The 22,265-nt window shown below is 32.6% G+C and overlaps 1 protein-coding gene across 2 annotated transcripts in view; it reads left to right on the top strand.

Moving 5' to 3' along the window:
- Positions 1-22,265, top strand: part of LOC130901269 (lachesin-like) — a 389,818-nt gene that overhangs the window by 359,182 nt on the left and 8,371 nt on the right. For both annotated transcript variants that reach the window (XM_057812492.1, XM_057812491.1), the window contains exon 5: positions 12,223-12,391. In XM_057812492.1, the coding sequence (XP_057668475.1) occupies positions 12,223-12,391 (169 nt within the window). The remainder of the gene's footprint in view (positions 1-12,222; positions 12,392-22,265) is intronic.

The raw sequence follows: 22,265 nt of genomic DNA, 5'->3' as shown, positions 1-22,265 counted from the left end.
TCACTATCTACTGTATAAAAATAAGTCGGGTTTTCCTTCCTGACGCTATAACTCCAGAACGCAAGAACCGATTTCCACGGTTTTGCATTCGTTGGAAAGGTCTCGGGCTCCGTGAGGTTTATAGCAAAGAAAATTCAGGAAAAAGTCGGGTTTTCCTTCCTGACGCTATAACTCCAGAACGCATGAACCGATTTCCACGGTTTTGCATTCGTTGGAAAGGTCTCGGGCTCCGTGAGGTTTATAGCAAAGAAAATTCAGGAAAAAGTCGGGTTTTCCTTCCTGACGCTATAACTCCAGAACGCACGAACCGATTTCCACGGTTTTGTATTCGTTGGAAAGGTCTCGGGCTCCGTGAGGTTTATGGCAAAGAAAATTCAGGAAATTGCAACAGAAAAGCAAGAAAATCTTTTTTTACATACAGCGCCATCTCTGGTGCGTTATACATTGTTTGACAGCTACTCATTGTTCTTTACTCAGTTAATTTCATGTGACAATCCGGTATTGTGTTCACTGTGAAATTGTGAAAAAAATAGTAAAAAAAATGAGTTATTCGCTTCCTAAAATTTCAATTGGAAACCATCAAATCAATCACGTGTATTGTGTAAATTTTTATTCAATTTCAATAGCAGGCATTTGTCTTTAAGGTGGTAAATTGAACTGTGTAAATTATGTGGATCGTGCATTTGAGGTTAAATTCACCACTCTGTCCATAGTCCAAAATGCCTAGAGGACGACGTGCGAACATCGGGCGCCGCACAAGACATGCAAGCCAGCAACAAGTGTATTCACAGAACTTAAGCGAAAAAAGACAAAATATAATAAGAGAAAATGACCGATTGAGACAGCGCGTGAGCACACGAAGATCATTGGCATCATACAATCGCTTGGTATTCCAATATGGTCCCACTGCGAACTACAGTGATGATGAAAATTTAGATATTGGACCAATGACAACTATATGCCGATATTGCAATGCGTTAAAGCTCAAAAGAGAAACGGCTGGATTGTGCTGCGCAAGTGGAAAAGTCAAACTGGATCCATTACTTACACCACCACAGCCACTGAAACCATTGTTCGATGGAAGTGATCCCGATTCCACCCATTTTCATTAACACATTCTTGAATACAATAACTGCTTTCGCTTTGGAGCTAATATCATTCGAGAAGGCGGCTTCATGCCGACTTGCAAGGTAAAAGATACAACACACATAACCAATCACTCACACCAACACAATGATTTGTAACACATAACAACCACATATACACCACACACTACACCATCACACGATCAGAAGTTACACCGTATTCTTCAACAAATGATTGTTTGCAATTACAGATACAAGGACAAATATATCATTTGCATGGTTCAATAGTGCCAACACCAGATGAACCGCATCAATTTCTGCAAATATATTTCATTTCGTCGATGGTGGATCAGCTGAATGTGCGGTGCAATATACAGGGAACACAACAGTTAAAGAGGCGAATTATTGAATAGTTGCAAGCATTTTTTCACGCTAATAATGCTGTACTTTGTCGTAAGAGCTGATTGTACCTCAACAGGGGAACATGTGCGAAGATTCAATGCACCCACCGTTAATGATGTTGCTGCAATTATTGTTGGCGATCCAACTAAATCGCGAGACATGGTCGTTCAGCGAAGAAGCAATATCATGCATCGTGTGAACGAGACACATCGTTTGTACGATGCGTTACAATATCCATGCAAAAAAAACGAAACCAAATGAAATGTTACATAAAACGAAGCCATCTGGTGGCGAATCGGAGTTGGCTGGGTTTGCTAGTCACAAAATAAATTATATAAATAAAGCAATTGCTATAAATTTTGATATAAAAGATCAAACGAATTCCGAGTGTTTCATCAAAGGCAGTGCCTTTGCTCAATTTTATAATTCTACTATATTCAAGCAGGACCAGTTTCAGGGCGGAAATGAGTTCTTAAAAATATGTATCGATCTAACACAGATTTAGCAAACACAAGTTTGGAAAAATGATTTACAATGGCAGTAATACATGTCCAACTCGTAAAATATACCTGAAATATCATACAATCGTTAGCAATGATACCTTGACAAAAATTCATGTTTTAAATCTGAGAAAATCTGAAAAGTGGTGCGATATAGACACCCTTGTGACTAAGAACAATTCTTCTTCAGAAGAGTCTAAAATTCCAGTTGAACATCAATTTATTTTCGTTGTCTACTTGGGTGCCTTATTTTTTACTAAAATGCTTGTTAAAATAATTTTTCCTCCTAAGAAATGTTCATACCACCTATCAGTTCGATTTCGTATTTTATTTAGTGATTTGAAGTTCAGTAAATATACACGTTGACTTCAAAATATTCAAGCTGCAAGTTTTTGTGTAGTTTATATAAAAGTTTTATAAACTGTAGAGTTCAGATACACGGTTACAACAATGCTAGGTTTCAAATAAACAGAACAGCATAAGGCAAATAAGTTGGTAGATGCTTATACGCCAACAATATTTCATGGTTTTTATATACTCAATTTATATTAAAACGTTTATCCAGCAACAAATTCAGCGTGATATATGTTGTTCTGGATTCTCTTTACTGCAACCAGATTATTTAGATATCATTGCTTCGGCAATTTCCAGCGTTAAATTGCAGATTAAAATAATATATTGAGATAATTTTATCACAGAATTAGCTTTCATGCTCTAATTTCACAACTGGACGTTATACATTACAAGACTAAGATATTGGAAGCCGTCAAAAACCGAAACAGAAATTTTTCCCCATCATTCGGCACTTAAAGTTTTATTAATGCTAGGAATAATTGAATTAATAATCATTCACTTTGTGAAAACGAGGCAACGAAATAACAACGTTGTTAGAAATCATATATACAAAATCCTATCAGTGACTACCTGATAACATGAAGATTTCGAAAGAAAATGTCATTTGAATATATAATATAATGATAATCATTATCAAGTAGCCATTAAAACCTTGAGGGTGATAGATAATACTAGTGCATTGCCTTTTGATCAGTTGATTCCTTGTAATTTGCTATATGTCTCCACTATCATCGTTATGTTTCAGCACTTTGCTCTTTTTCAATTTTTTAATGTCTATATTCCTTTTTCACAACATCTCTTCTTGTTTTTCTGGGTTTCCATTCCATTCTCATCTTCTGTCTATAGTGATATTTATCTTATAATGTTTTCAATTTTCAGTTCATCGTTTATTTCTTTATTATGCATATTAGTATTTTATATCTTGTAGAAAATAATATTATTGATAGGAACACCTGACATACGGCAAGGTGAGGTTCATATATAAGAATTTTCTACTTACAAAACAACTGCTTCACTTAAGCGCAAAATTTGGGAAAGCCTCTCAGATTTTTTAGTGGTGTCAAAAGGTTGAAGCCGATGTGACTGATTGACGTATCAAAGGACCTCGGCCTTTAGTAATTTCAACTGGGACACTATCAGAAGGCCTACGTGCTCAACCAATCCAACTATTATTATAATTATAAATTATAACCTTGAGGCGAGATTAAATTGTTAAATCTCAACTGTAACGTTTCTGAAAGTTTCGTTCGAAAAGTAATGAAGGTACAAAGTGGTCTGATTTCGACACACTATTACTTTACGATATCGATTCAATACGTATGTTGTCAACTTTTCATATATTCATTTTCTTTTAGACATTAGCTTGCTTGGCTCAATTTTGATGAAAATTTTAAAATGTTTTATTTTTTATAATGATAACTATATGATGTGACAAATCTTTTACGATGTTTCGTTAACTTCGAAATACTGAGGTATGAATTTTGAAATGAAATTTCATGAAATCTGATTGGCAACTGCGAAATGCTGCTATGGAAATGATTTACATAAATTTGTATATGTGCTACCAAATTAGACTCTTTCAGAATCTTAAATTAAATCGTCAAAAAAATTCCAAGGGGTGTTAGGAGATACAGATGAACAAACTTGGATACGCATACGAGTCAGTGCTTCTTGTACATAATATTAAAAACTCCATCTTTTAAAATCATAGAATGTGATGGATAGATCCAGATAAACATCAAAATATCAGACGTATTGTAATAAAATAACCAAATTCATGAGTAGTTTAAAGTGTTTAAAGTAAGTGGCCAAAAAAATTTTTTTTCCAAAAAAGACTTTTTTCGAAATAAAATGAAAACCATTCGAGTTATTTCTAAAACTTTATAATCGGGTTGAAGTACATTTAAAACATTTTTGAATGGAACTCGACTTCACTCATATGACCACCGCGGGCAAGTTTGCAGCAGTTGGACCAAATTTTCCATTACTCGGCTGCACATTTCGGCCGAAACGGCTGCTATTTCGCGTTCAATATTGGTTTTGAGCTCTTTCAACGTCATCGGCTTATTAGCAGTCAATGACTTGACGTAGCCCCAAAGAAAAAATCTAGAAGCGATAAATCGCACGAACGAGGCGGTCAATCGACTGGTACATTTCTTGAGATAACACGCTCATCAAACTTTTTCTTCAATAAATCGATTGTAACGTGTGATGTGTGGCTTGTGGTGGCGTCCTGTTGAAACCACATAAAGTCCACGTCCATATATTCCAATTTGGGCCAAAAATAATCGATAATCACGGCGCGATAACGATCACCATTCACAGTAACGTGGCGACCACTTTCGTCGACGAAAAAATATGGCCCTAAGACGCAGCCGGCATGCAAACCGCACCAAAAAGTTATCTTTTGTGGATGAAGTGGTTTTTTATTAAGCACATGTGGTTTTTCACCCGCCCAATAACGCATATTTTGTTTATTGGCAAACCCATTGAGCCAGAAATGAGCTTCGTTACTGAAGATGATTTTGCGATGAAATTGAGAAATTGCAGAGTCCAATCGGAGAACGTACGTCGCTTCGAATGGTTCATCGGCTTCAATTCTTGAGTGAACCTGATCTTGTATGGGTGTAAAGTAAGATCCTTACGCAAAATTCGCCATAAAGTGGTCTCGGTGATGCTCAACTCTTGAGAACGCCGTGGAATTTACTGATTAGGATCATTTGCTACGGACAATTCAACGGCAGCGATATTTTCGACCAACCCGTAGTCTAACTGGCACGGCTAAATCACACAACGAATGTGTAGACTCAAACTGTTTCACTCAACTTGTTACTGCCTGTCTACTAGGTCGAGAATTACGACCGAAAATAGGAGTTAACGCTCTTAAAGTAGCGGCCATCGACTCGAATTTTTAGTAAATTTTTAAGATATGCAGACGTTGTTCGTTCGTGTACTTCACCATGATGAAAATGTTGTGTCTACTGAATAAACTGACAGTGATAGTTCGATGATAAGTGAAAAAGTGCGTTCAAAAACTGAATTCAAAATTGTTCCTATTGGAAAACCCTTTATCTTCAAAAAATACTATGCAGAACTTGAAATCAGTATTTGAATCAAGAATTGAACAAGTGGTAATTGCTGTTGAAGTATTAAATGACGAAAGATTACATAAACTGAAACTGAGCTTAAAATGAGAATGGAGTGAGATCCTGATGCTAGCATGTTGCATAGGAGTTAGATACTTGAAGTTTCTGATATTCAGTAATAAATATGTGTAGGGATTTTTTAGAGCTCTAGAATTTTCGTCTCCTTAAAATACCGGATATAGACTTTTGACAAAGAAAATCGGTTCACAAGTGCTTACAATAAGTGGAAAATGAAACATGAGCTTTATTGTAGAAATATTGAGCACTGTAATACATCATCGTTTATTGCGTTGAAACATCTTTGGCCGCGTAACCTTCATCGTTCTACATCTCATTACCGACTGATCCCGCTTTCATGTTGATCGATGGCTACTTGAGCTATTGGTAGTGTCGTGCTCCAAGCGTGGCAGTGAGGTGAAATTTTGATACTTGTGATACCCGAGACTGTGATATTTATTCAATCCTACAAATGAATTAGCTAGTTACCTTCTTCGAAGATCTTAGACGGTCTCACAAAAATATAACCAGATCACGGATGTTTTAATTATATAATGCACCTGATATTCCACGCAAGAATTTTAGAAACACTATAAGCCTGAGATAATGGTTCTGATAGATAACCAGTCGACTCTCATCCACCACTGAGATCAGCTATTTTAATACTTCACTGAAGTATCGCCTAGAGGGAGAAGAAAAACTTTTAGAAAGAGAAGTTTTATTGAGTTATTGAAGTTAGAAGTTATCGGCATATCAAAATAACCCATTTACTATATATTGACGAAGACTTATGCATGCGTAAGCTATTGTGCATTGGGTACCGCGTTTACTAGGAACTTTTCTGACCCACTTGAAGTGGTTTAAGCAAATTAAGACGGGTTATTTACGTCGATTCTTAACTGTAGAAGAAAACTGAATCCACCTCTACACTGCTGAAATAAACATCAATACTGTAAATTGGAAAGAACGAACCTACTCCGAGAAAAGGAAAGACGGTTTTATCGGCTGGAAAAGTGATGACAACTGTTTTTGAAATGAATGCTTGATAAGGTAAAGAGAGATATTGCAAGAAAGCGAACGGGCTTAAAAAAAGGAAACGTGTGGTTATATTCAGTGGGTTTGGGTTCTTTGTTGAGAAATGATGAAGTCCATAGTTTTGACAAAATATTCAGTCTATTGAACAGAGTTTTCAAAAGGTACCTGTCAATGTACACAAAAATTAGTATCTAGCTTTCACAATTTTGATAAGAAAAATATTCAGGACTTTATATAAAAGCAACTTATTTGTTTGTTCACAATTCTTACCATTCTGTGAAAGAAAATTAATGAACAATGTTTTGGCATGTGGCGACAAGATTTGAATACAAAAATAAAGCTTAATTTTATAGAAATGAACATACCTTTTGAATCGTTTGACAATACTTATTTTTATTAACAAAACTCTTGCTAAACAATTGTCGGATTGTTGCTCAATTCTTGAGATTACAAATTGGAGCACGTTTGCCTGTCGCCATTTAATTTCGCTTTTTCGGTATCGCGTGAACATATCAAAACGTGCTTATCGCCTGCCAACTTAACTAAATTAAAAATTAACATGAACATGGTTACCAACTTGAACTCTATATAAAACAAAATAGTGTGATGTTAGGATAGGGTCATGGTTGGGATAGATCGGACAGCTGTCATTTTGATCATTTCACAACAAAACTACTTTTCATCATGACAGAGCCCGCTGTTCCCTAACCTTAAAGCGTCTTTTACAACAGATAGATTTTTATCTGATGAGGATGTTGCCTCATACGTAAACCCTTATATACTGTCAACAGAAATTAATTAAGATAGTGTTTCAAATGATGATGATCTGTATTTCCATTCTCTGTGATTTTTACCAACAAATATCCCTCATTTTAATAGTTTTTCTATAATTCTTTGCCTGAGGCAGATATGGATAAAAAATTGAGTTGTTACACTCAAAAATAAGGTTTTGAGAATACTGAGAAACACTCTTTCAAGCAAACATGTTTCTCTGTCGTTCACAAAACAATGACGTGCTATTATTACTATAAAAATAGATCAATGTATGAATAGTTACATTTATTTAAGCCTTACCAAGAAAATTGTCATGCCTAACAGTCTTTTCGTCATTGCGTTTAGTCTGGAAATAATTATACATTAAACAAGTTAAATTATTTTTGCAAGTACTATAATTTATTCATGATATCTCTAAATTTTATGTTCTTAGTTAGTTAACAATATGTATTATTTATGAAGTTGGAAAAAGTTAACCACCCCCCGTATTTTAATAGGTTAGAAAAGCGAATTAATAATTAATGGCGAGGATGCTCCATGAAAGTTTTCTTAATCAATATAATTATTTGAGGGTAAAATGTGAAATCGATGAAATAACAAAAAGTGAAGTAACGTTTAAAGGGAATGTCATGAGAATCTACTTGATGCTTTACCAGGCAAGACATACAATTTGTCTTACGGATGATTTAAAAATTTATTGGAGAAAAGTATTATTATGTTATCTTGGAATGAATGAAGTCGAGCTTCGTTACGGCTTACTTCAGTGTTTGAAAAAGAAAGTAAAATCCAAGAAATGTTATATAATGATAAACGTATAGTGAATAAGCTTATTTTGGTTCTCTCACTCCATCTTTGTAAGCAATTTTGATGGAAATATTTTAAATTTATTAAAAGATAGCTTTCAAGCAGTTTTTTCATCAATAATTAGCGTATAATATTAAATAATTAGGTAAAATCTTAAGAATTAAATAGAAAAAATAACATTTATTCATATTCATTTTAAAATCACAAGCATAAAGCTGGAGTTGTGGAATTCGCATCATTTGAATGATTGAGGAATGCTGTTATTGTTATTTTGAATAAACACCTGTAACAACAATGTTGAGGGTAATGTCTCATTCCTGGTGATACTGTAATGATTCACAATACATTTCATCAATACACACATAAGAAATATCACAAAGAAACAAACAAAAAGATCACACAGAAGTGCACTGGGAATCACCGAAGCCATGAGCAGTATTGCGAAAGCAGCACCAGTAACAATCCTAGCTCTGCAACTTATATTATTAATCGATAAAAAACGAACTATGAAGGTAAAATAATTCCTTATAAACACCTATCCTGTAGGAAATCTGTAGGCTAGGGAAAAATTGAGGATTTGATATCTCATAACGCTATATGATCAATAAAACGGAACACAACAGTCTATACAGCCAGTCAGCCTTATAAGTAATAACATAAGAAAGTAGTAATAAGCTGTCCAGAGACACTCTCCTGGATTCGTGACACTAAAGTGAGCCTCTGTTGAGTATCTCTTCACTATGAAGTGAAAGGAAACTCTAAAGCTGAATAATTTGCAAATCGTTTAATGGAAGGAGAGAATTCCGATAAGGCAGTTAGAGTTCTACTACCAATGGAATTATTAAAGATACTATTGATATGAGAACCAGAGCCAATCATCAGAGTTGGTTGTCAAACACAAGTATTTGTACGATTGCACGATATCCACAGTGAATTGTTTAAGGACAAGACTCCAGAAACGGAGCGTGAAAAGCAGCATTAGAAATTGAGAAATCACATATGGAAGGAAAGAATATTGATGAGTGGTAAGATCATTAACGTAATTACCAATATGTGGGAAATGAAGGGTATTACAATGACCCAGAGAGGAAACCAACAAAACGAAAAGCATTGTTCCGGTAGCCAAACTGAAAAGTTCAGGACTATAGTGGGAAAAACAAGAGTAAATCGAATCAGGAACACTGACATCAGGGAACAATGTGGGGTGCAAGACTTTGTAAGATGGGGGAGATAAAGGAAAAGATACTGGTACACCCAAGTAAGAATAGAGTAGACTGCCACGCATCATACTTGAAGGGAAACCAAGACCAATGTAGGTCGGAGTTACCCTTACCAACTAATCTAACTTAGAGTTATAAGTTCAGAGGTTCAATTGAACCTCACTTTATCAATGAGACTCAATTTGATGATCTCTCATTAGAATTATAAATACTTTATTATATTAAAATATTCATATGACATGATATGCGTTTCTATAAGGAATTTATCGTTTTCAGATACCGATACGAACTTACTACTGTTTGTTCATGTTTTAAATCATCTTAGCGCTTGTTGGATCTCCAAGTTTGCTTGATATACTTTCTATCACAATCATTTCAAACCTCTCTTTTCCAAATCTAGTATTCTATCTTTTGATCAACTGCTTCCCAAATAATTTTCTTGTGTGTTTAAAAACTTCCACATTTGTCTCGCACTATATTTTTGGTAATGTTTTCTATCTTATTCAGTCCACTATGATTTGCCAAACATTATATCTATTTCCATGCTTATGTATGTTTGCTTATATCTCAATTTTGTATAATGATCCATCAATTCGAAAACCTGACGTTGTAAATCAATCAATTTATTGATGAATTTGTTCGGAAATGATAAACAGTATGTAATAGATTATTGATTATGGTCTATATTCAATGTAGGTCAAACTATAGTTTTCCCTTTGGCGTCATCCGATGAAGACACCTGTCTCAACCCCATATCGTATTTGTACACACTTTCCACCCTACCCATATTCTAAATCGAGAATCCACAGTCTGAAGTTCACTACATTCATATACACTCCGCGTCTTGCATAATAGTATCAACGGAAAACTAAATTATTCTGTGTTTTGGAAGTTGTGTAGTATCACATGAATGGAAAATTACGAAAAACTCAACAAAGGGAAGTGAATTTAGGTTACCAAAAGCATTTTCTTTGTACTTGATGTCGAGCAAGTAAGAAAAAATCTCGGCAGTCGTTATCCATTTTATTAGAGTTATTCATTCTAAAAATATGATTATTACAACAATTTCTTCATAATGGTATTTCGCTGTAAGATTCTGTATGGAAAAATATTATATCATATTATTAATATGATCGTTCCTGTTATATGCTTTCATCGTTTTCTAACCTTTGTATCTTTTTTTACGAAGAATTATTCATCTCAAAATTTCAACAAAGAACGTTTTCTTTTTATATCAAATATACCGGTAATTTTGCCAAATAGAAAAATTAAAATGCTTGGAAATAAAAGTGAATTTTGCCTCGTAGTCAGTGTTGAGTAGTAAAATTTACTTGTGTTTTCGAAAATTGCTCAAATAAGGTACTAGAAATCATCACAGATCTCACACATCTACACATTAAGTTAGGAATCAACCTTGTAATGTTCAAGTAATGAACATCTCACCAGCGAATCATATTAAACCAACGAAAAGGCCATAAAGTTAAACCAATATATCTACTAATCAAATTTTCAAGGAAACCTCAATAAAAATTGACATTATAGTATTCTAAGCTGCCACCAGGTGCTCAATAACTTTAGGCTCCTGAACGATCAAATTTCATCAAAAATTTCTGGTTGTTAAAATAAATATCGAAAGAAACTATGAGTTATGTGAAATAACGATTCATTCCTACAGTCAAGCTGCAATCAAAGCAAACTCCGACGTTATCAATTCGAAACGAATCTTAAAAAATCATATAAAACTCGATTGCTTGGTGAAGGTCTTTCTGACTTTTCGGTCAATTGGGACAACGAAACTTTCACTGCACGTAACCGTTTTTGAAACCTTGAAAAGTGCACCTACAAGAAAGTGTTAAGAAAGAATTATCTAGAAGAGAATTACTAACTTCGAGGAGTTGACCGCTCCAAAAATATCCTCAGAAACTTTGGATATTAGCAAATATATGATAATTTGGTTTTCGCATATGCCACTTTAAAAAACAACTGATGAAATTAGGACTAGGAAAAATTGACTAATGCAGATTATGTATGAAACTATCTCCAGATCACCTGATTATAAAATTTCTTTCCAATACGTTGGCTTCCGTATAAGCTAGAATCTATAATTTATTTTTATAATGGAGCAAATATGTGGATGATTATGATTTGTTACTTTGACGAGGGTTGAGCATTTTGAGTCTGTGTGCGTGTGCGCTTTCAAGAGTAGGTGAATGGAGAAAGAAATAAAAGAGAAACCGCAAGGACCAACAATACCAACCAGTGGTGAAATTGAATTTGGTGGCTTACCTTATACAAATAGAAGAGTTGTTTTGATAGTTTTTAGTAAAATCAGAGTATTGAGGGGTAATCTGAAAGGTCAAATGGGATGAGGAAAGTTTTTGACAAAATATTATATACAGTTTTGATAATGTCTAAATGATACATTATAAGGTACTGCATCTAGAAATTCTTATTTTTAATATTTTCATTCTACCTCTTTGAATATAAACCGCTCTAAAGTACTTAGTGCCGAAAGAAATGGATAAAAATAGGTAAACAATAATTTAGGTTCTGACCCTCCAAAAATTTCTAAAATTGCATACAAAAAACTGCAACGACCTCTAGAGATACTAAAGCCAATTTCAGTACTTTTTGTTTTGGTGAGGCATATTCGTTACTCAAATATTTTTTCCAAAGTTGTGCAAACGGAAACATTCTAATTTAAAAATAAAGAAAATAATTCTCAAATGCATCATGATTCCTATAAAAACGGAAGAATAGTATTCCAACATTCACATTTCCAAAATTGACGAACCTCTTCATGAATATACATATCCAAAAATAGAATAAATTGGCTGTTGTGGTTATTTTTTTTTTTAATTCAAACACAATCAACCTACATAATTCACAATATTCTCTATTTCAGATAATTAGTTACACTAGTTCTCGAGGTGGCGTTAGTGTATCAACGGAAAGAGGCGAAACTAGTCGAAGCGTCTTATTAATTCAAAAAGCCAAAGCTTCAGACTCCGGAAACTATCAGTGTAACCCTTCCAATGCCAGACCGGCCAATGTCACTGTCCATGTTTTGAATGGTAAGTAACAAAAAAAATTTTACATTTTAACCATTCTTCCAACAATTTTGACATATTTGAAGCTGAAACAACAATTCATGTTTTTATTTCTGTCAGAATGTGGCGTTAAATATGGAATCACTGAACGCCACTTAATGTGGTTGGAAAATTGTTGAAAGTAAGAAAGACGATCTAAAATAAATATAATGAATAATAACATATTATTCACGAGTGTATAATAAAGGTTATTAATCACAAAGTGAAGTTTACTGCATAAATCACCAAGTGAATTTTTTAACATTATTAGAAATACGCGTACTATTAATTGATTCTAACAAATATTTCGTATTTATGGTATGGATGGTTATAAATAATCTTTTCTGCAAATTCATATGCAATAATATATACTTGCCTTGACTTTTCCGGCAATAAATATAATGAGGCAACATCAGCAGCTTCTCTAATATCTGATGGTGTTGAAGAAAAGTCCTAACCTAACCTAAAATAGCGTAACTTTTATTTTCTATATTTATTTTAAGTTGGTATTTCAACACACACACGCAAACACTAATGTTAACAGGTTTGAATCAAATTTATATTGTTTTAAAAAGTACCTCAAGTTATAAGTTGTTCAAACAATCATAGTATGTTGAATAATTGATATCCGACAAAAATATTCAATGTCGCTGATAGCTCAATGTTAATGTTTCCTGCATTCAAACTGCAGGTTCCCGGTTCGAATCTAGCTTAGGCAAAATTACTTGGTTTTCTCAGAATCACACTTCGAATAAAAACCACAAACATTATGAAAAGCTAAATAATATAAAAAGTTGCGACTGCCACCTCGTTAAACGGAATATGGTAGGTGGAGAAGCTCCACTGTAGCAGTTACACCTAGAATTTTTGATGCTTGATATGGAAAGAAATATTTTTTCTAATATCAATCGTTCACCTGAATTCAGCCTTATCAACTTATAATTGTAAAAGTGAATATACCCCTGATACTATAATTTTGTGCTTGGCTTTTTGTGGAAATTTGAATATTCCCTTGTTTTGACGTTTACAATTTACATTTCAACTTCAAGCGTTTTGGTTAGTAAATATTCATACTTATGTTACAGTTTAAGTGATGAAATGGATTGAAAAGATGAACATTTGACACCAGAAAATCCTACAGAATGTTATTTGAATAAAGTTCACGTAAATTTCAACACTTTGAAATTACAATCTTTGTTCAAGAAATAATACAATTTGTTCGAATTTAAAATTTTCGAAATGAAAGAGTAGCTTATATAGCTAGAAGTTATAAGAAATTTCTGGGGAGAGGCGGTCTAAATGATGAAGAAATAAGCGAAAGAGTTTTCAAACAGAATTTACCAAATTTGTACTGTAGAATTGGTGTGACATGGAAATAAAACAACGTCATGGATATTTGCCTATTTTAGAAAAGAAATTGAGAAAAAATCGACAAATATTATTGATATCTATTTTTAGTACCTAAAATTAATCGACAGAAAACAGGGAAACAGGAAAATGTTACAAAAACTGTCATGTAGCTGTTACTCATTTAGTGAATATTCGATTTCAATTTGTAATAGTAATCTACAAGTAAAATGAAGTAATTTCATTATTGTGTAATGAGAAATTATTCAAATAATAAATTATTCTGTTTTTACTCCTCCAATAGTAAACTCCGTAGTCAAAAAATTCTGCAGTATATTTTGAAAAGGGGAACATTAGCGTATCTTTCGTCAAGTCGCGGTCATACAATCATTTTAACTAGTTGATATCGTTCTGTCTGCTTGCGTTTGAGAAATCTCTTCTATCTCTTCACATCCGCATTCATTTATCAACTCTTTTCTAGTGGTTACCTGTAAATTATCTTCTTTATTGACACAAAAGAACAAAGGTTAGTTGTCCCTATTTATTCTCACCTAGTTTACTCGAATGTTCATTTAATAAGTAGATTAATTAAACACGATTTTATTTCAATATCTCTCATTTAATATTCAATGTCGCTGATAGCTCAGTGTTAATACTCCGTGCATTCATACTGCAGGTCCTGGGTTCGAATCTGGTTTAAGGAAATTGGAGAGATTATGATGTCTCTGATCTGTAGAAGTAGACGATGGAATTACTGCTCATATTTTTATGTCTATTGAATGAATTTGTGGCATTTTCAATTCTCATCAGTCAACAAGATAGAAATCTTATCTTTTTAATCAAAATTATACGTAATTTTTCCATTATTTTGGCCTGGATTTCCCTCATTTTAAATAATTAATATGACTTATCAGAAAAAGTACTTAATCAAATAAACAAACGACTAAACCAATCAAAAGTAAGGAAACAGTTTCTGTACGTTTCTGGTATGTTTATGTGTTAATTTGGTCGCCATCTTATTTCAATATGCTGTTTATTTTTGAAAAATATTCCAATTATTAAGAATTTTGTGATTGGAAATTTAGAAGGATTATAAAAATTTGAATCAGTTTGTGAATATAAAAAAAAAATAAAGATATATGTTGAATGATTTTGGAAAGCTTATCTATTCAATAGAACGTTCTTTATAGACACATTAAAATAATACGATTCTTCCTTCAAGTATACAAGTAGTACTTCCAATTAATACACAAAAAATCTATATCCAATCAAAATAATCCTCTATTTTTTGCATAACTCGAATATAAATATCTTCCCGTTACTAATTAAATAAAAAAAAACAATTGCTTATTATCGAAGAAAAACAATGAAAATATTATTTTTGTTGATTTTAGTATAAAATAAAATATAGCAAATATTATTTTCGGTTGGAAAGTCCGTAATTATAAAACCAAATATTACACAATCAATCATTATTTCATTATAAGGGTTACAAATTATACCAATTCCATGGGTTGTTTGACAATAAAATCAAATTGATTACTGGAAAAAGGGAAACGGAGGATGGTGAGAAGTATAAATATTACTTTATCCAGCATTTACAAAATTACACTAGAAGGAACGCAGTGGATTATTGAGGTTGTATCGAAAACTCATACTTTCTAATTTGTTGTAGGATAAAATAATTAGAGCAAATAAATTTCATAATAATAGCGATGTTTGACGTTTGCGGAATATCGAATTACATATTATCATGAATAAGACGCCAAGAATAATATGAAAATTGAAGAAAAGAGTGATCAAATATGGTCTGATTTTCAATGAAAATGAAAATATACAGGGTGTGTTCCAGGTCTTGATGCAAATCATTCGAGAGTGAGTAAACGACATAAAAAAATTTTCTCATACAAACACTCGTTTCTGAGTTATAGGCTTTTAAATTATACACTCGAACCATTAGAAATCTTTAAAGGATGATTACGTATGTCCATGAAGTGTGTTTTACAGAATAAATGATTCTACACTACTATCTGAGGCCAGGGGCGGCTCATGCCCAATGGTTAACAAGCCGTAACTTTTACCGGTACAACCTATACAATTTAAAGATGTTAAACTATCTGTATATGGCAAAATAGTAAAATCTCATAGCTCATTTTCAAAATACCCAATCTTCAAACTTGAATTCATTGGATTTTATAGCATAATTCCTTAACTTAATTCAACTATTCCTTTTCACAAAAATTATATCATGTATAGATACTTTTGCTAATGGCCACAGTTATCAAATGCATATTATATATAAGAGGTATGACGCTGGTAATCAGAACACAACTGAGTTGAAGTAGAGGAAACAAATTTATTGTTCATGAATAATAGTATCAGTTCCTAATTGCAAGTAATTAACAATAATTTATTTTAAAGAAATGATTTATTAAACGTCTACAAAATGGCTGAATTGACATGGAACGTCTCTTTATTGTCATGTAATTCCGTTCGACCCACAGAACCCAAGAGTGAGCTTTGTTGTTTGACCATGCATGTCACTGTCTACTATTACGACACTCGGTACTAATTAAAGTAAATATATTTTCTTTACAAAGATATAAAAAGGTCGTCTCTTGAAACGAAATCTATAAAGGATGTATACTTTGAAACCTAATTTTGAAACAAATCTTTTTTTATGTCTTCTCTCTCGTTAAAAGAAAAATGTAATTAACGAAACACTCAAGAGTTACTAGCAACAGTCGTTTTTTTAATCCCTATTGTATAATGATGATCAAATTAAATATTCTAGAGAAAATCCCGACTACAAAGGTCAACGCGTTCGGCATTCTCAATCGTGGAATTTAATTACTTCACTTCAAAATTCGAAGTCGCGTACTGGGACTTTTACCACCTTTTTGAACGAGATTGAATTAAGAATGTTCGACTAGTTTCTCGAATATTCTCAAATAGAAATCCATTAACCAGAAACTCCAATTTAAAATTAATATTTTATTATTTTGAAAACGGTGGAAGGATACAGGACCAAAAAAATGACAAATAGAACAATAGACTGATAATAATTAATAGATTTAGAAATGCTAAGGAACTACAATGTATTCAAATGATTTATACAACAATAAATTGATTTATTAGTACTGTTTCTAATTTTCACAAACTTTCTTTTCATTTTTTCGTAGCCTTAGTTTTTTCCATCGTCTCTTCCCATTGTACTCTCACTTGCTTTCTAGCCTGTCCTGATTTAGTGATAAGAAAGTTTTCTGGAATAATGGGTCTTGAATAAGAATCGTTTTTTGTCGTTTGTAATTGTTGGCGGTTCTTTCCTTGTTTTTTATCATTATCGTAATTTCAATTTGGTTTTCGGATCTATCATGTTCTTACTTTCATTCGTGTTTTTTGTTATTTCAAAATAAAGTATTTCCTTGAGTGACAAATCGATTTATATGAGTATAATTAAAAGTGCCGTTGAAATAAATGTAGCTAAATTGAACAATTTTCTAATCAAACTATAGAACCACATCGTCAATTGTATTTTGAATTTATTTCTCGAAATATCTGCTGTATGTTAAAAAATAATTATATTTTAATCTCTCAAAGCTGTCTTGAGTGTTCTTTGAAATTGTCGTATAATTTTATCCTCCATAGAATCTTTTTTCTCAACATTATGACCATCCAAGAAAATGTCTCACACTTCACTTTCAATTAGTTTTCATAAAACGCCCTTCTTCCTATCTCTCATGCATATTAATGAATTATTTTATTCTGTTTTTCTTGAGTAATTAGTCTTTCGAAGTACAGTACGCAGGTCTTTATAAAATTTTTGCATAAAACATGAAGTTTCTTTAAAGGATGGCGTTTTTGCTCTCCTGAGACCGTACAAGATAATATTCCTATTACAGAAGTATTAATAAGAAGGAGAGAAAGAAAATATTTTCAAGATACATCCGTACATTTTTTAACGAAATTGAACATTGGAATAAAATCTAATAAGGATAAGTTTGAATTTCATCTATCGTATAATTGGTATGCTTCTCAAATTTAGTAGTACCCATAAATTTTAGAAGTGTCTGGTGATTTAGCAATAATCTACAACATAAAATTTTACATATGAAATGAAAATATATGTTTTAAAGTCAAATTATACTTATGATTAATATCAAAACTTGATATAGTGCTGGAATTTTTGTGAAAGGTAGAAGAGCACATTTATCAAATATCATCAGACTTTCAGGTATCAGGTAAGAAAAAATAATGCGGATTTCGCATAAAAACTATACTTATAAATATTTTCCCAGCCATAAATCATATTTGCCGCCTTATTAATAACTATTGCTTTATCAAAATGAAATAGAAGTAAAACCTACTATAATTTTTCCTTGACATACACTCTCATCCATATTATCTAAATATTATAAATGTACTGTAAACTAGTGCAACTAATGATATCATTTTTACTTTCCTAAACCTTACTTGTACTCTTTCTTCTTAATTTCACTTGTACAACCGCATTAAGTCCTCGAATGATTCGTCTGAATGGTTTAGATTAGTCAAGTCAAAGATACAGCCAGCGGGCCGCTTCCGGTCCCTGGCGATCGCAATGTGTCACAGAAAGGAGAATCATGTTTTTTTATAGCTTTTAGACTTCATTCGATTCATCTAAGGATGTTTTAAATACCCGTACTCTCAAGTCTAAGGATTTACTTTCAAAGGCAGCGCGAGAGAGAAAGATAGTATCGCCATCTCTTAGCAGCAAGCGGAAATATCCTATTATTTTTGTCGATAACGATAGAATCTTCCACGCGCTTCGAGTTCAGACTAGAACTTCCCTTAACCGTATAAAACGAGTGCGTCGGCGCGACGTGAGTCAGTTGACTCCAGTAATCGAAGCGATACGATTGGAGAAGGATTTTAATTGTACTGCGAACTAGTGATTGCGAAAGTATTGCTCATTCGATTGTGTAGTAAGCGTGTGTTATCCATAATTGTTGTATTGAGTTCCATAATTGTTACGATTTTGGTATAATGTCACAAAAACGTAAAGTTGATAGTGAGTGAGTTTTTCAGTCTAAATGGCAAATATCGCACTAAACTTACGAATGAACAACTCCAATCAATTCTCAAAATAACTACAACGAATATGATACCTGACATCAATGAGCTTGTCAGGTATCTGGATCCCCAACATAATTACTTACCATCTTTTATAACTTTGTTATGATTTTTAACAACACAACTCCGCATCCCACCCAATGCTTGTTCAAAATACATGTGAAATGTGTAGAATAATGTTTCTCCCTATATCTCTCTGTTACATTGTTATATAGTGCCTACTGTCAAATTTCTGTATTCGAATCATTTTCTTAGTGGTAAAATCATCCCCATTCACAAGGACCTCGACAAATATTGAGTCAAAGTTGGTTAGGGTCTGTAAATACGTCATGGATTTGATAACATAATTACCATACTCTGTATACTCTGCCACAAAAGCTATCTGCGGAATGAAGATTCCCATATAACAGCAAACGAACGATCGGAAATAGACCAGAAAGAATTAGAAAATTCAATTGTGACCTTGTCTCAGAGTGAAGCACTAGAAGAGACCAGGTTAAGTAAACCAAGTGAGGGGAAGCCCAAATCGAAATGTTCATGAAGGTGCCCCATTGTGAAATTTGATAGATGACACATTAATCTCTAATTTCCCTTAATGATGTTGTCACACCCAATAGCTCACAATATATTGTTATTTTTATTAACCCAAAAATTTAAAATTTTTCCGTGATGATTTTCTTTATATTTTTTGTGTATGCTGTAATATGCCACGAAACAAATATTTTGTTTATAATTTGACATCAAATTAGAAACACATTGATCACCCCAATATTTATCGATTCGCACCATATTTTCGAATCTGTTTGAATTCTTGATGTTCTATTCTCCATTGTCTTCTTCAAATTTCTCATTTTATTCAACGTGATTCTTTTTTTAGACGTTAATAACTATTCTTTGTTTTCTCCCTTGTTGATTGAATCTATTTTTTTATGTTTGCCACTTGTTCGTTGGTAGTTTTTTATGTAGATTGTTGAAATATCAAACACTGACTCGTATTTGTTTTTCGAATTGATTTGTCGAGTTTTGAAATCAAACAACAAAGTGAAAATAAATTTTTTTTCCGTTATGCGCAGTACGGGTCCGCTTTATCATTTCAAGCTGAAAACCACTTTTCATGTCCATTATTTCGGTTCAGTTCACGTTCCAGACATAATATTTGCTTGTTAATCAATATTCCAATCACACATTGCGGATGGAAATCTCAATTTACCATTTAACTGAATGAGCAAAATTTAGCAACATATCTCTTACTTTATAATGCATAACTGGATATTAACAACGATTCTATGTTACCTTATATTGATGCATACCAATTTTCTTGTTTTCTATGTAAATATGCGTTAACCGTGTATGTGCGTTCGGGATAATATACTCAACTGTTTTATTAACATCACCCGTTCTCATTTCTAGATTTTTTATTTTTAAAAAAAGCTCAATTTGATCGCTGTAAGAGTTTCTTGACTCTTAGAGATATCATAGTGAACGTTGTTATGATATAATGAAGCTTTGGGAACCTACTGCAGCTCTTTCTTTAACAATCCAGAACGTTTGGTAGAAATTAATAATGTTAAAATAATTGAAACGTCCAAGAACTTTGTACAATATTTCGTTGCCAATATTTTCTGTCGCTACAACTCTCTTTATTCAAAATTCATTTTATTGTTCCATGCAACTTTCCTCTACCATACTCTACACATGCCCGTACCAAAACAAGTGCTTTTCCTTAAAATGTTGTTATTTTCAGGTCCATTTGCTTTTTTATACTGCTGTTTCTGACCCTATCTAACCTTGACTCTATTTGTTCTTCTTGAAACGTCCATTTTTTCTTTAGTTATTCTTTTAGTCTTCACGTTTCCGATTCATATACTAACGTCCTAATCATTGCATTGTAGATTCACAATTCTCGTTGTTTGCCTATTGAAGTATTCCATAATATTCCATTTTGTTATTGCTTTTACTGTGCTTATTTTACATCCCGTTTCTGTATAATATGTTCGTTCATAGTTGAAAATAACTCCTAATATTTATAGATTTAACATCTCGCTAAAATGTCTTTGTTCTATACCTAATTTTATGTCTTTTGTATTCTCGTTTATTCACAGTTTGCGTGCCAGGTATTTTAAGTCATTTCTATCGTTTCCACGTAATACCCAAATCATTTGCATTTCTTTTCCCAAGTTTTTAGAGCTATAGAGAAGTATACTAATATATTTCTTTCTGTGTTCTATATATCTATCAATTGCTCTAAAGATAAAACTAGAGCACTTTTTCTGTACAAGACCTTCCATCTCTAAATATATTTATGTTTCTAAATCTTCTTGATTTTAGGTCTCTTCTGTTCCAAAATTAGTTTTTTTAAATAATTTTTGAAATATGGATGTAACAGACGTTTCGACTTTTATTTAAGTCTTTATCAAAATATTTTGAACTAATTTTGAAACAGAAGAGATCTCAAATCAAGAAGATTTAGAAACATAAACATATCAAAAGTCCTAAGAAATAAGAAATTAAAAAAACTCCAATATAAACGGATGACCCACGCACAAAAAACTTTAACTTTGTTTAAGATATATATCATTTTTTGTTAAATAACTAGGTGAAGATAGTGTGATTATCTGCTCTCAAATTGATCCGAAATATGCTGGAATTCATTAACTGTGAATAATTTAAGAAATTCAAATGAATTGTAGTTTCTCATTTTGTGACAAATCCATGAATCTTGGTCAGTGCTGTTAGTTTTGTAAACAATAATCCCATACACCTCAATACCAGACACTAGCTTCGATTTGAAAAGGTATAGTCAAAAAAAGGACACCATAGGAATTTTGGCAATCAAACAAGTCTACTATATTTGATTCAAATGGAATTGAATAAGTTTTTTATAATACTTTTTATTTATAATAATTCTGGTGATAGTACAGAAATCCTGTTCAAAGAACTGATCACATGTTTAAACTAAAATATGTATGCAATTACTTCTATGTTTTTGCGGAATTACTTACAAAAAAATAACCAACGAACTAATGTTGAGAAAAGAAACTGAAGAGAAATTTTGAGCAGTTTTCTTTATAGTTGTCAAATCGTCAAACTATCATGCAATAAAACATACTTTACGCTCTAATTGAACGTCATTGATGATAAGGAGCCACGTAATGCTGTTCTTACCTCAAGAATGGTGACACTATTCAATGCTATAATTAAATATTTCACATAAGAGAAATGACGTAGTTAAATACCCAATTCAAAGGTTTTCCTGGTCATATTTCTGTAAAGACTGTCATTTCAACGTCGTCTTCATTGTACCATTGCAATTGGAAAAAGTTTGAAGAGTACAAAATGTATCTCTAAAAAGTGTATTTGTGGAAAAAACTTGAATCTACTCAACTCCAGGCTTATGCTA

This window comes from Diorhabda carinulata, chromosome X, assembly GCF_026250575.1.
Source record: "Diorhabda carinulata isolate Delta chromosome X, icDioCari1.1, whole genome shotgun sequence".
NCBI lineage: Eukaryota > Metazoa > Arthropoda > Insecta > Coleoptera > Chrysomelidae > Diorhabda > Diorhabda carinulata.
The sequence above is the reverse complement of the archived record's forward strand: the minus strand, read 5'-3'. Positions and strand labels throughout refer to the sequence as shown.